Source organism: Pyxicephalus adspersus, chromosome 3, assembly GCF_032062135.1.
Source record: "Pyxicephalus adspersus chromosome 3, UCB_Pads_2.0, whole genome shotgun sequence".
NCBI lineage: Eukaryota > Metazoa > Chordata > Amphibia > Anura > Pyxicephalidae > Pyxicephalus > Pyxicephalus adspersus.
In genome coordinates this window covers 22,312,673-22,326,924 of record NC_092860.1, presented here as the reverse complement: position 1 = coordinate 22,326,924, position 14,252 = coordinate 22,312,673, and the positions used below count along the sequence as shown (strand labels likewise).

Here is a 14,252-nt window from a genome sequence, read left to right as displayed (position 1 = left end):
TAGTTCCGCTCTAGGACCTGTTCACCCTTTTTAAAAACTTTATACATTTATAGGTGTAATCTGGTGCAATTATTCAACACCTAGAATTAGCTCTTGGCCATAGTTCCTGGCTGCATTTCTAGCCGCTTTGTGTTTTTCATGCAGGGTTCTCCCCAGGCCCTTTTAGCTGGGCGCACCACCCGGCACTTTTCAGCACCCACCCGGTTGTTTTTGGGTGGTTACTAAAGAGTTTGATCACAATACAGGGGCTGCCACCCACCTACAATTTCTTCCCACTCGGCTTGAAAAAAATTCTGCGTTGAGCACTGTCGTGTCTTTCTTGGCATTGGACAAAATGTAAAACAGGCAAGCGATTTTAAAATGAGTCAAACCCTGTAATATTGGCAACACCAATTGTGCAGGTTTTCAAATCTCAGTGGTTCCCTTGGGATAGTAAATTTAGTTAACCTCAAGTATATTTGGATAGAGTCTGAAAGGATAGGAACCCTGTCAGATTGTAATGTAGTACACTGTTCTTTGTCCTGGTGAACATTATTAACGGTACGAAAAAATGGAGAATGGGTAAATCTTCCCAATGCGACACCGATTCTAGTGAGGAGGAAGTATAGTGAAATCTCCCTGATGGGACACAAAAAAAGGCCAGCTTTATTCAGTAATAAAAACTTTCTTTTGGCTATACATACTTTGATTTCCCAAATATGTACTAAAGAAATAATTTTTGGTAGCCTGATCGTTTAAAGGGTAAATTGTCTAGGTGTAGTAAAGTCTGTTATTCTTTTGCCTGATTTCCTAGGACATTATCAGTTGAATGCTTCTAGGAATGAAAGCATTGCTAGCAGTAAGAAGGAAATAAATCAACAGTGTAAAAAATTGGAGTATTAGCAGAGATTCCTGGAATAATTTAGTAATGAACGCTCTTACTTTACACATATATTGGGGCTGGGTACTTAAAAGATTCCAGCAGAGGAAGAAACTTAAGACATTAAAAGCTGAATTACCACCCGACTCTCCGTCTCCTTCTGTACAGCATTTCCATTATCTTCTATAAGCTTACTTGATGTGAGTTCTAAACTCAGAGTAGTCTTCACATGATGGCATTTAGTAACCACATTTTTACTCCATTACCAGACCATATCGGGCACATTGAAAACTTTAGCTGCATTGCAAGGAGAGCCTAAATATATGTGGTCTGTTTCAAGATTACATGTGTAGTCACAGAAGGTAAAGTCACCTAAAGACAGGAAAAAGCAACGAAGAAGAAGCTGGGGTTTTCATGTGGCAAAATGTATTCTGAGTTAAGTTTATAAGGTGAATTGGGTAATCATTCTCATCAATCTCAATCTATTATCTCTATACAACCTAAGTAATACAACTTGGTCACTCCCATTAAAAACTTCATGGGAGGTAAGACTATACAGAGGAATCCTCAATGAATAAATAACAGAAAAGGTGCATTCCGCCTACAGGCTTCTTCAGGAGAACTTGTGGAGAATGTTACGTATACTTGTCAGCAGGGATTGTTCACTAAAGAGAATTCCTCATAGGTAAATTAGGGCAAGTCTTCCAAGTTACCTTATATTGACAGTGGCAGTTGTGCCAGACAGATCTGGGTTCCTTGGATGCTGTGACGTGATGTGTGTAACAGCCAGAGGGCTTCATTACCTAGACCATTGATTTTCAACCACTGTGCCGCGGCAAACTAGTGTGCCATGAGAGATCTTCAGGTTTACCATGGGAAATTATCCAATTACCATTGTCAAGTGTCTGTGCTGTAGTGACTGTCAGAGTAATGTAATACTCTTCCATGTTAGTGGGTGGCAGTAGGCAGCTTAATGGCCTTGTTTATTTTTTAGAGACAAGAGAATTAGCTGCAGAGTGTCATTTTGTAACATTTTTGATTTGTGGAATGCTGCAGGATTTTTTCAATGTAAAAAATGTGCCGTTGAAAAACACTGACCTAGACAATGTCAGACATATTTAAAACTTTAGCACAGGGGAGTCAATCTCAAATACACAGAGGAACAAAATTAAAAACTTAGACAAAGTTGCGGGCCAACCTTGAAATTTATTGGTAAAATTGAGCAAATGTTAAATTTCAGTGGTAACTTTTTTGCACAGGCTAACAGTAATAATAACAATATTCTTCTATGAAAATCCAACCATTCAAGTCCATGCCTTGGAGTAGCAAGGAAAATTGCAGCTTAGGGGGAGTGCTGGAAATGCCAGATGCGGCCAATGAGGGGCTAAATCTTATGAGTGGCCCACCACTGAAACTCCCTATAATAGTGCCGCTACTAAAATTCCCAGCATTATTTGCGTCTACAAAACAGTCCAGTGCAGGGCTATGCATAGGCAGAGAGCTCGCTGGTCTATAGAAGTGAGTGATGCTGGGAATCATAGTAGCGGCGCTATTTCAATGCAGTGGTGGGCCAGCTGCAGTTAATATTTAGGATTCCTTTGAGGGCCAGAGTTTGACACCCCTGCTTTTGCAGCATTGCCAGGAAAGCTAAATATAGTAGTCTGTTTTAAGATTACAATGTGTAGTCACAGAAGGTAAAGAAATGCCACTCATCAAATGACTAATGATTATTCATATAAGATTCACCAGCACATTAGTCTTCAAAGCAGCATTTCAGAGCCAGCATGGAACCCCCTTACATCATATGGAGAATAAACTGTCTTGCTCCCAAGATTGATGTGCTTGTGAATCCTCTATGAACGAGCATTGATTAGCACTAAGCTATTACTTAAAAGTCCAGTAACCTTTATGGAAAAAAAAACACCTACACTAAATTCTTCAACATTTGGAGTCCAAAGTATTTTTATTTCATTGAAATTATCCATCAAAAATCCTGGGCAGTGCATTTTTAGGCTGTTCCATTCAGGCTGTTAAGCTGTTCCATTCAGCATGACTAAATGTAATCTTACTATTTCTGAAGGCTTATGAATATATTTTACACCTGTTTGTCTTGTACAGATCATTTTTGAAAGGTTTTGCACAGTGCAGCATTGTGTTTTTCTTGCCTTGCAGTGCTAATATATTTTATTTCCTGCCAGGGACACGGCGGTAAATTTGTAGATTAAACCAAGGTACCAAGTTTCCACCCATAACCACAAGATATAAGAAGACCATAGGCTCCTTGTGAGATTGGGTAAATATTTCTATGTACTCTTGGTTCTTAACAATTACTTTTTTTTTTTTCTTTACAGGGGCACTGCCCAGTGGTTTGGTGTAAGCAATGACTGGGAGGGAAAGCGACAACAGTGGCAGCGTAAAAGTCTCCATCACTGCAGCCTCCGATATGGAAAGCTTAAACCTCAATATCAAAGAGATATGGAGCTGCCAAGCCAGGAAACTCCCTCCTTCCAGGCCACAGAGTCCCCTGCCACCTGTCGAATGCCCAAGGTATGTATAGCTTTAAATCCTGTTAGAAGGATGGCATTCACAAATTGAAAAAGTATAAACTAGAGAGTCTTGCCAGAGAACTAATCAGGGATTATTCATCAGGGAGAAACAGTAAGAAAATCTTTTAGAAGTCTAAGCCTAAAATAGGCTGAAAGTCATGTTTTTCCTTCATGAGCCATAGAGAAGTTGGGAGGAGGGAAGGGGGAGACTAGACTGCTTTTCTATTCCAATTGGATATCCAAAGCAATTCTCAGTGTTGTGGCATGGACTAGTCATGGACTGGTCATGGACTAGTATTGAAAACATTATACCTAACATCCAAAGTATCCATGACAATAAATATAACCCTTGCACTTTACACCATCTCTCTTTTAAAACCTTAAACAAGACCTCTACTGAAAGACAAATATTTTCTGATTTGGTCCTAAGAAGTACTGGTTTAGGGGGTTAGGTAGCAATCCTTTTCTGTGAAGCCCCCTGCCTTAAACTATGCATGCAAGGCTACTATACCTCTTTTAGGTGTTATATGTGCTGAGACTTTTCATCTCTTAATCTGAAATATTTTGTTGGATACTGCAGCATAGATGTAGCAAACAATTAAACCGTAGAAGTGTAAATGTAGCCTTGGGCTCTGTACAGACGTCCAATGGACTTCAGCTGATTGTCTCTGGAAACATACATGAATTTGTGCTGTACACACAGTACTAATCTGATCTATAGGGAAGGGGGGAGGATGAGAAAATGGCACACCATTGTGTTTTCCTTCATCGAAATGCACAACGATCATCCCTGATTGGTTGTTTATCAGTCTGCTTTGGCAGATCAATGAGCAACATCAGGGGGCCACTGTACACATGTTATTTTTATGCCCAAGACTAACACAACTGTTTGTGACAAGCGAGAATCATCTGACTTGTATACTTAGCTTTAGTATTTAAATTTCGTGCTTATCAAAGTAGCTAGATTAATGTGGAGCTAAATTGCAGAATAAGCATTCTTTGGGTTGCCGCAAAGTTCACAAGTGCATGCATTATTTCTTGCTGTTCACAGCGTGACAATGCACTTCATTGAAACGCAAGTGCACTGAGATGTTTTGTTGGGTGCCATTAAAAATGATTGGCACCAAATTACACAAATGTTGGGTATGTGTATATGTGTGAGTCTGTGTTAGATGTTCACTCTCTTGGAGAGTTTACATGCTATGCTGGTATTGGACATTACTAGTGGTATGTATTGGATATCTAGTACCACTTCCAGCTGCAATATCAATATAGCACATTGTCATGGCTGGCAGGAGACGTGGTATCCAACACACCCAGAAGTTTCTGATATCATTGGTTCCCATAATTCTTTAACATTTAACATGTTTAAAATGTTATTCTTTTAATGTGCCCTTTAGTTGCGCCTATTGGACATTGGTCTTTGTAAATTAGTTACATTTGCTTATGTGTATGAAGTTATTGAATAAATAACTATAGGATGTATTGAAACAAAAACCCTGCTTTTTCAATATTTTGGTATTATTCTTAATTTCAGATTGTTGACCCATTGGCACGAGGAAGGGCATTTCGACAGCCTGATGAGGTGGATCGGCCACGAACCCCTCATGTAGGAGTAACCCCAGTGACTCCTGGTGTCCTGTCATTAACCTCCTTCACCAGTGTGCGTTCAGGCTACAGCCGTTTACCAAGACGAAAGAGAGAAAGCGTGGCGCACATGAGTTTCCGGGCTGCGGCTGCAATTATTAAGGTAAGCTGAGCTTGTATACCATCTTTATAGCATTAGATCTAGACATCTTTTTCACTGATGATGGGCAAACCATGTATCAGAGCTTAGTTTTATCTTGCAATTACATTTACAGTGAAAAGGAATGTAAACCTTATTAATAAGCACCGTATTTGGTCCTTTTTGGACTGGTAAATATACAGTTGAAGTGTTTCAGAAAGTGCAGAAGAATACCTGTTTATCCTTTCCTAATATGCTAAACCAAATGAGCACTCCTACCTGTTATATTGTTTCCAGCTCCTTCTGAGCATACTGTTTTATTGTATAGAGAAAAGGGGAAGGTGAGTCGTTCTAGTCCTGTTTTTGGGTAGATGGGGAGCATGTCACCCTAAAACAGGATTGCAGTCCTGAAAAAAACTAAAAAAGCAGACACATTACAAAAACTGGCAAGTTAAAATGACATTTTTTTCTTGGGTTTGGATACACTTCAAGCACTTTGAACAGGAGCATGTGTGTGACTGTTCACATAACTCTGTTCATTACATTTTCTATATCATTGCTATTGCTATTGTTGGGCTTTTATTTACAGCCAAGTTTCTGTGACCTTGAAATGGTGTAAAGAAACAAACTGCTACACAGTGCAATAGTACCAAGGGCCACCAATATCATTAATACTCCTGTGCGTACCTCTCAGTTTTTCATTTACTATTAATAAAACATTCTCATTGTTCAGTGCTGCACAGTCATAATGTTCTTTCACATTTTCCTGCAATTGTTAAAGAATTCAAATGAAACTTTAGAAAAGTGATAAATAAAGCCGCACATGAGATGTCTTGAAGTGATTATACACATTGAACTGAATTTGTTCCGCAATTCTTCATGCAGTATTTATATCCATATTGTTTGTCTAATTCAAAGGCCACAGAGTGTTTCACATGTTGTGTGTTCAGTCCAGTCCATGACCTGGATAAATGAGTCTCGCCATAGGCTTTTGTAAAATATTTTTAAACTTGTATTCTCAACTGTTTGGTTTCTCAGGACTGGCTGGACAGTAACGGAGCTCCCTTGTATGTATTTTATCTGTTTTCCTGGTGTTCATTTGTACAAAATGTCCAACAAATGGCCCTAAAGAAAATAATTTACTAATTCACATTAGGTGCAGACATAAAATTTAAAGAATTCTTTAAATAAAAAATCTTCGCCATTACCTTAAAAAGCATGAATTGGTTTTCACAGTTTGCTTTCTTTGCCTATGCATCCTGCCTTTAGGAGAGGCTAAAATGGTGTCTCTTACATTTAATTTAGAATGTCTGTGCATATACCAATATGAAGCTGAATATCCTGACGTGATATGTTGATATGAAATGTAACCTGTAACATTTTTTATAGGTTCTTGATTCTCTTTTCAGGGTCGTCCCATACTAGACACTCCTCATGGCAGGAAAGCAGGACAGAAAAGAAGCTTTGCATACCCAAGCTTTATGGATGAGGACACAGTAGATGCTGCAGATACTCTGGATTCCTCCTTCTTCAGTAAGGCAAGAAACTTTCTTATTATGTATTAAAACTTATTTTCAAGGTGTACAGCACATGCTAAGCACCAGACACCAGTGTCATCCCCATCCAAACATAAATGCAGCCATGCACCAAAAATAACGCTGCCATTTCAGTACATCAGGAGTGTAAGAAGGATGGAAACTAAAATTAAAAGGACTTTTTTTGTACTTTTATGTACTTTATTATATTCCACATTGGAAATACAGATTTTAAATGGGAAATTTTGTAAGATTAGTAGTTCACATGTACCTGCAATTAGCAGGTGGTATGTTTAAATGTCTGCCGTGGGCTATTCACGGTGTAGTACCAAGTCATTCTTCATAGAACTCAAGAATCTTTTTTTGTAAATATGAGTATAAAAAATGTTAAAGTTCAAACTGAGTGACAGGTTCCTTTTCAAGGTTAGCTAGTGTGGAAATTGGTTGTGGTAGGCATACAACTGTGCTAAGAAGAAAGATGGACAAAACCAGTAACAAAGAAAAACTAAATTAGAAAAAGATGCAAATGAGGCTTTTCTGGTTTATTGAGATAATAGCAGGCAACTGCAAGTACAAGTTTACTGATATCTTTGTTATGCTGCCATTTTTGGAGGATTGGACATTAGCAAGCAAAAAAATGTGTAGGCCATTTCAAGATAAACTCTATACTACTGGCATGTCTCAGTTTCTTTGCAACTGGTACCATGATCCTGACTATAAACTAGAAATTTCTATGGCATATAAATGGCAACCTGGCAACAAACACTGGCACCTAAGCAGACACACTTTCTAGTCGCCCATCCAGGCCAGTAACTAGCAAAATTAACCAGGCTACTGTTTAGAAACTTAACCTGTAAAAGTTTTTGTCTAAAATCAATAACTAAGCCTATATCACTGTGGCATTTTAGGGGCTCTCTTATCGACTGCCTACTGCTCAGGGGTACAGTAGTATAGCCCTGGGTAGAAGAATATTTAGAAAGTCGACATACCTCCACCCCATGTTACTTAGGTTACCCTGTGGGAGATCTAGCTGTAGATAACTTTGATTCCAAGGGTGATGTTCAGATAATCTGAATAGAAAGTTAGGCTGTTAGAATTCATGACAGATGTGCAGAGAATGTATATTTATAATATGGAAGTTCTGTATTATCTGTAATAAACTCTATAAACATTCAATGCAATTTTAATAATACATTAAATGAATTTCATAGTCAAGAGCTATTGACTTCTACTAGTACTTTAGCACAGTGATTTTCAACCACTGTGCCACGGCACACTAGTGTGCCATGAGGGATCTTTAGGTGTACCGTGGGAAATTATCCAATTATCATTGTCGAGTGTCTGTGCTGTAGTGACTGGCAGAGTAATGTAATACTCTTCCATGTCAGTGGGTGGCAGTAGGTAACATAGTTTTCTTGTTCATTCTTAGAGACAAAAGAATTAGCTACAGAGTGTCATTTTGTAACATTTTTGATTTGTGGTGTGCCGCAGGATTTTTTCAATGTAAAAAAATGTGCCGTGGCTCAAAAAAGTTGAAAAACACTGCTTTAGCATACAGGATCAACTAGAAACCATGCTAAACAATCTACGTTGTTGGCAGACAAGTGTTTTGACTGCCAGCGTCCTATCCTCCTGAAGATGGCATCATAATTCAAAGGTTAGTTTCCTGTGTCCCTCAGTGAATGATAAAGAAAGTTATTTGGTAGCACTTAAAAAGAATAGGTATATCTTATTATCTTATCTTATTCATAAGTACAAAAGTCCTTTAATCACTTTATGTATGTGGTGCTGCTAACAATATTTTACCTTTTTTTTTTTTTTTTTTTTTTTTTTTTTTTTTTTTCCATTTTACTCCCTGTAGGTGGACATGCACGATGAAACATTCTCTATGCCAGATGATGTTTTTGAATCTCCTCCTCTTTCTGCTGCTTACTATAGAGCTCATATGCCAACACCTGATGAGGTTCCTATTCCAAGTGGGTCAGTATTCACAATATTGTCTTGGCATATATATGTTTGTAGTCTTAGAGCTCATTTACACATTCACATCACATGTTATTGTGCGCTTTGTTAGGGCAACATTCTCATGTGAATAGACTGCCTAGTATTTTTATAACAGTTCATAAATTAGAACTATTCTGTTTCCAGAAGCTTTGCTCTATAGGTGCAGCACTAGGTGTTCCTAAAGTCCATCGGGGTGCCATTAAGACTAAGCTAAACTGCATCACACAGCACACATGTTTCAGCAGCATGTATATGTAAGTGTGGCCTCAAAGTTTGTATTTATTAGAAAGCTGCCACAGCCAAGAAATAAAAAGCTTGCCTCTTCTTGCATGCTGTAGAGTGGGGCCCTTGCTATCTGTTGGGAATCAGTGGTTTCTACACTCTGCAGCAAGAAAACTGTCGATCTATTGAATCTGCCAAATCTACTTTTATGTCCCATGTATGCACGTCCCTTGGTAGTAATATTTTTAGCTAAGTCAAAGCAGACACATGCAAATCCGTAAATGTAGTCAATTGTTAGCAGTAGAAAAAGTTTATAAATAGAATGGTTATCCAGTGGGAAAATACTAACAAACTAAAGCTCAAAAGGAGCAGAATATCAGTTCATGGCCATAATTTAGGATGAGCCGGGCTCAGGCTGGTTCCCACAACTAGCAGAAAGAAAAGAGGCCTGATATAAAATGAATAATAACATGAGGACTTGATGGAATTTGAACTTTTATCTTATAATTATTTATAAGAGCACCGGATAAATTTAAAACTAGCATCTTTCACAAGATGAAGGTATAATGGTTTATTACAAAATGCATCCCAACACTGCGGCTGACTAAAAGATGCGAGGAAACAAACTTGAAGAAAGGTAAGAAGAACCTATAACACTGAATACGTTTATTCATCAGTGGCAACCACATCTTATTTACCAGGTTAAAATCTCCCGGTGTATGGCAATGTACATCTAGCATAAATGTGTTGGGTAGTGTAAAATATACCAAGCATGCATAAGTCATTTAAAATAAGAAATGTTTATTTCCTATATAAAGTGAGAGGAGTCTAAGCATAGTTTTGGAGTGTATATATAAAAAAAAAACTTTTTCTTTTTCTAGTATTTCTAGTATTACCTGCCATTTAGTAAGCTGCTGGCCATTGCAATACAGAATATTGTGTAAGATGCAGTGCTAGCATTCAGTTTATAAATCTTCCAGTTATTTTTTTCTATTACATAAGTCAGGTGTTACTTAAATAATTTCCAAAAAAGCAAGTTATTTTATTTATATGTCATGACTTCTCAAGGACATATGTCAAAAGGCTTTTTGTTTGTATCTGATCTACTTCTCTTCCCGTAAAAGTTAATGGGAATGTAGAAGCAGGTTGATGCAGCCAGGAAACGGCCAACCACAGCTTTAATGCACATGTCAATGATCATTTAATGATCTCAGAATCATTGCAAACAGTATGCAACTAAAAGCAAGCTGCATTTCTGTCTACTGATATTCAAGTCCCATCAACAATGGTCCTAAACGCTGCACATTTTTTTTGTTGCATATGTGTTGTTCAGTATAAAATGTAAACTCTAAAATGGTAAACTTGTGTGTTCAGTGCAATGCAAGATTGGTGATAAAGCTGGTAATGACATAAATAGGGGGATACCGGGGATAAATGATGAAGATGTGTGACCATACCAGTCTATAAGAATACAGCTCTCATTTTTCTATCGTATGTCACAACATAAAAAGGACCTTGATGGGGGTAATAACTCCAGTTTACTCACTTCCAGATTTTTAATGTATGAGACTTGGAAGGATAGAGCAATGATATTGCGCTTTTCATTTTTTATTTTTGCAGGAGAGAGTTTGTGAAGCCTTCTCCTACTTTGGCTGCCCATCCTCGTAGAGGAAAACGTATTGCATCACAGGTGAAACACTTTGCCTTTGATCGTAAGAAGCGACTGTATGGCCTAGGTGTTGTTGGGAATTGGTTAAACAGAACCTACAGACGGAGTATTAGCAGCACAGTGCAAAACCAGCTGGAGCATATTGACAGCCACAGGTAAGATATGATACAGCAAGATGAGTACAGATCTCTAACATCTTGGTAAAGTCAGAGCTGAAAATTTGCAGAGATATGTTGGTGTCTAAAACAGACAAACCTTGAAGTGTATTTCTAATGAGTGCCAAGACAAATTTGGTAGCCTGCCAAACTTCTAATGTAAGCAGAAAGCAGGTGATGTAAGGGGTACAAGCAAACTGAACCAGACTTCAGAGTTTCTCTCGTGACCTCTGAAGATAAGTTGTTGTAGAATATATGCAGTTACAGAGGTCAGGCTTGTTTTAAAACACTATAGCTGCTTGTTTAGAATATGTAAATACTTTAATTCCCATAGCCTGGGGTACTTTCAAAAGCTGGCTTGTGAGTGCAATCATAAAGAAAGTGCACATTCAATTTTCTTTTTTTTTGCAGGCCTTACTTTACTTATTGGATTACCTTTGTCCACGTTCTCATCACTTTGCTCGCTATCGGTACATATGGCATTGCACCCATTGGATTTGCACAACACACCACCACTGAACTGGTTAGTTAATTGTCTAATATTCTGTAATTGCTTTCATAATGTAAAATATATTGGTTTTGTTTCCTTATTTGAAAAATCGAACTGACAAGAATACTCTTTTGAAATGTGTTTTTTTACTTTAATAACCCCTCTATAGTTTTGTTTAGACATGGGAACATTTTATATTACCAGTGAAAGAAAATAAAAGTTTGAAGCACAAGTTTAACAACTTATGTTTTCTTTTAGAAGTTGCAAAATGGCATATGATTTCAAACAATATATATTGTACTTAATGTGTAGATATGGTAAAGGGACAAATGATTTGCATAAATTTAAATTATAAATACATTTCTTGTCCTTTGACGGATATGGAGAGTCATTTGCCCTTAGGTTCTACTGCTGCCTACAGGATTACCTTTGGAAATGCTGTGTTTGTACCCCACTGGACTGGACTGAGCATTGCATTGCAGGGAATAACCTGAAAGTTACCTCTGGGAACTGGATTTTTCATAAGGCACTTTTTTTCACTAAGACCCCATTCTGCTAAAAAAAACTACCCATGGTAAAATAAAATAAAAAGTTGGGCAACTTGCCATTATTTCCACCAAAACTTTGTTACCATGTCACTTGCAAAGTTTGGGTTGAAAAGAGTGATAAAACTTCACTAGCATGAAAGCATGCTTCCACTATCACTGTATTCATGGTAATTAATTGCAGGGAATAATATTTTGAAGGACAAAATCTGGCCTTGCTATTTTCACTCTCTTCCTTTCCTCACCATTACCCTTCCTGTGCCAATGCTCAAATTAGCAGATCTCAATCCATTTTTCTGAAGTCTTTTTAACCAAGGTGTCATTGTCCCTGTTTTTGCAGCATACCCATTCCAGGAGTTTTACTTCAACCTGTTTACTGTTTTCTTTTCATAATAGAATCACTCAACTATGTACCTATGAAGTTATTTAAATCTCGCTTTCCACCAAATCAGTTACTGATTCTCCCTACCAGGGTGATCTTCGTGCATTTTAATATTGTAAGAGCTATGGTCCAATTTATCTGTTCACAGCAGTTTGACCCAAACAATACTTCCCGTGTACCTCAATGGTTTCCAAGAAAGGGATTTTATTGTGAGTATGAAAATCCTAATATTTTCATTGTAGCATGTGGCTTATCACGTCTTTTGTGTTCTAGGTATTAAGAAACAAAGGTGTATATGAGAGTGTTAAATATATACAGCAAGAAAATTTCTGGATAGGCCCAAGTTCGGTAAGTGAAAAACTCCTAAATTTTATTTTAGTGACCTAATACACAATTTCTAGGTAGACAGTGCCATGCTGTAATTTTTTTTTTTTTTTGATTCTCCTGTGTTCATCACAGAGATGAAAGGTTTTTGGTTGTTTTTTCTAACCTGATCATGCTTTATTTGTAGCCATTGCCCCCTCTAGGCACTGATGGTATAATTCACCTGTAAAGGTACAGGCAGGAGAGCCTGTGTTTGGAAGCAAGCGCAGCACTGCGGTCCTGTTCAGAGCATTAGCTATTCATATCCATTTATATCAACTCATTTTTTTTTTTACCCTTTTGAAAAGTATGGTATCCGTATGGTAGCTAATGCCGTCATCATTGTGTGTGTTTTTTTTTTTTTTGTTTTTTTTATGATTTACACTGCAATTAAATGCACTCCATGCTTTTGCTTCTACTTTTGCACATGCATATTCCCTATTCTACAAGAGTAGCTGTACATAATCTTCTAAATTTGGCTTTGTGTCTTTCAGATTGCTTTGATTCACTTGGGGGCAAAGTTTTCTCCCTGCATACGTGGAGATGTGCAAATTGAGCGCCTGATCCAGAGAGAGCATGATATGGAACGGGCGTCTGGCTGTTGTATTCAAAATGATAATTCGGGATGTGTGCAGACACTACAGCAGGATTGCTCGGTAAGTGGTCCATGATGTCTAAGCCTGAGTCACATTTACACTAATTAGCCACTAGGTGGCAATCACTGTCCAGCTCAAACAGCCTTTCCATTTTGCAATAGAAGACCCCGAAAAATAATGGATCTCAGGGAACCCCTGCAGAAACTGGGGGCTACAGCTCATGACACAATATTTAATAGGTTGTAGATATGATAATAAATTTAGGATACATTTATGTGGCATACAGTAAATATCTGATGCCCAGAGCAGGTGCTTTTTTAACACCTCCTCCATTCCTCAAAATTTTTATTTCAGTAATAGAAAATAAATATTTATATGTTTGATAACAAACACCGTCAGTGAAAAATGTATTGTAGTTGTAAAAGGAGACAACTGTTTATCCAATAATAAAGCATTAGGCTTATTAAAAAAAAAAAAGTGTGTTTACCCAAATCTGGCATATATCAGCCTTCTGCAATCCCCCATACAGCAGCAGTCAAACTGAAAAAGGGAAGGACAGCACTGGAAGCTAAACAGGCATTCTAAATATAGTGGGGGGGGGAGATATCACTGTGTTCCATAAATGTAGGTGGTGTCATCTACCTGGCTGTCTTGTATGATGGGACTGTTCAAAACCTAGGACTGGATAGACAGATACACAAATCTTTTGCTTTGATAAAACAGTTGTAATTCATGGTCTTTGTTTTTTTTCCACTGGTAGGAAACACTGGCAACATTTATAAAGTGGCCAGAATACAGTGCACCTGAAAAGGATGGTGTGAAGAGAGTGTCAGGAGCTGTGTGTCATCAAGACCCTCGGTAAGCTGCTCACAAATTTTTTTTTTTTAACTCCAACTATTTTCCATTGTTTTAAAGCCTAATATAGAAGACCAAGATGTTCTATCAGATACATGCTAATACAACCCTCTACATTTTTTTTAATCCTAACTGCACTATCCTGTTATAGCAGTTGAGTGTGAAGATATGACTGTTGAGTCCAAAAAGCACTCTCTTTTCAGGATACATCTGTAGGGTCTGTTGTAATAGGACAAGGCTATTCCCAGCTATGCCAGGAAGCGGCAATGCAGCCAAAATATAAAAGAATATGTATTTTTAAGCAG

The 14,252-nt window shown here is 37.8% G+C and overlaps 1 protein-coding gene across 3 annotated transcripts in view; it reads left to right on the top strand.

Annotated features, from left to right (window-relative positions):
• The window catches only part of RHBDF2 (rhomboid 5 homolog 2), a 58,990-nt gene that overhangs the window by 36,329 nt on the left and 8,409 nt on the right, over positions 1–14,252 (top strand). For all 3 annotated transcript variants that reach the window (XM_072403873.1, XM_072403871.1, XM_072403872.1), the window contains 9 exons: positions 3,211–3,406; positions 4,943–5,155; positions 6,541–6,669; positions 8,528–8,646; positions 10,513–10,716; positions 11,128–11,239; positions 12,407–12,481; positions 12,991–13,152; positions 13,853–13,950. In XM_072403873.1, coding sequence (XP_072259974.1) covers positions 3,211–3,406; positions 4,943–5,155; positions 6,541–6,669; positions 8,528–8,646; positions 10,513–10,716; positions 11,128–11,239; positions 12,407–12,481; positions 12,991–13,152; positions 13,853–13,950 — 1,308 coding nt within the window. The remainder of the gene's footprint in view (positions 1–3,210; positions 3,407–4,942; positions 5,156–6,540; positions 6,670–8,527; positions 8,647–10,512; positions 10,717–11,127; positions 11,240–12,406; positions 12,482–12,990; positions 13,153–13,852; positions 13,951–14,252) is intronic.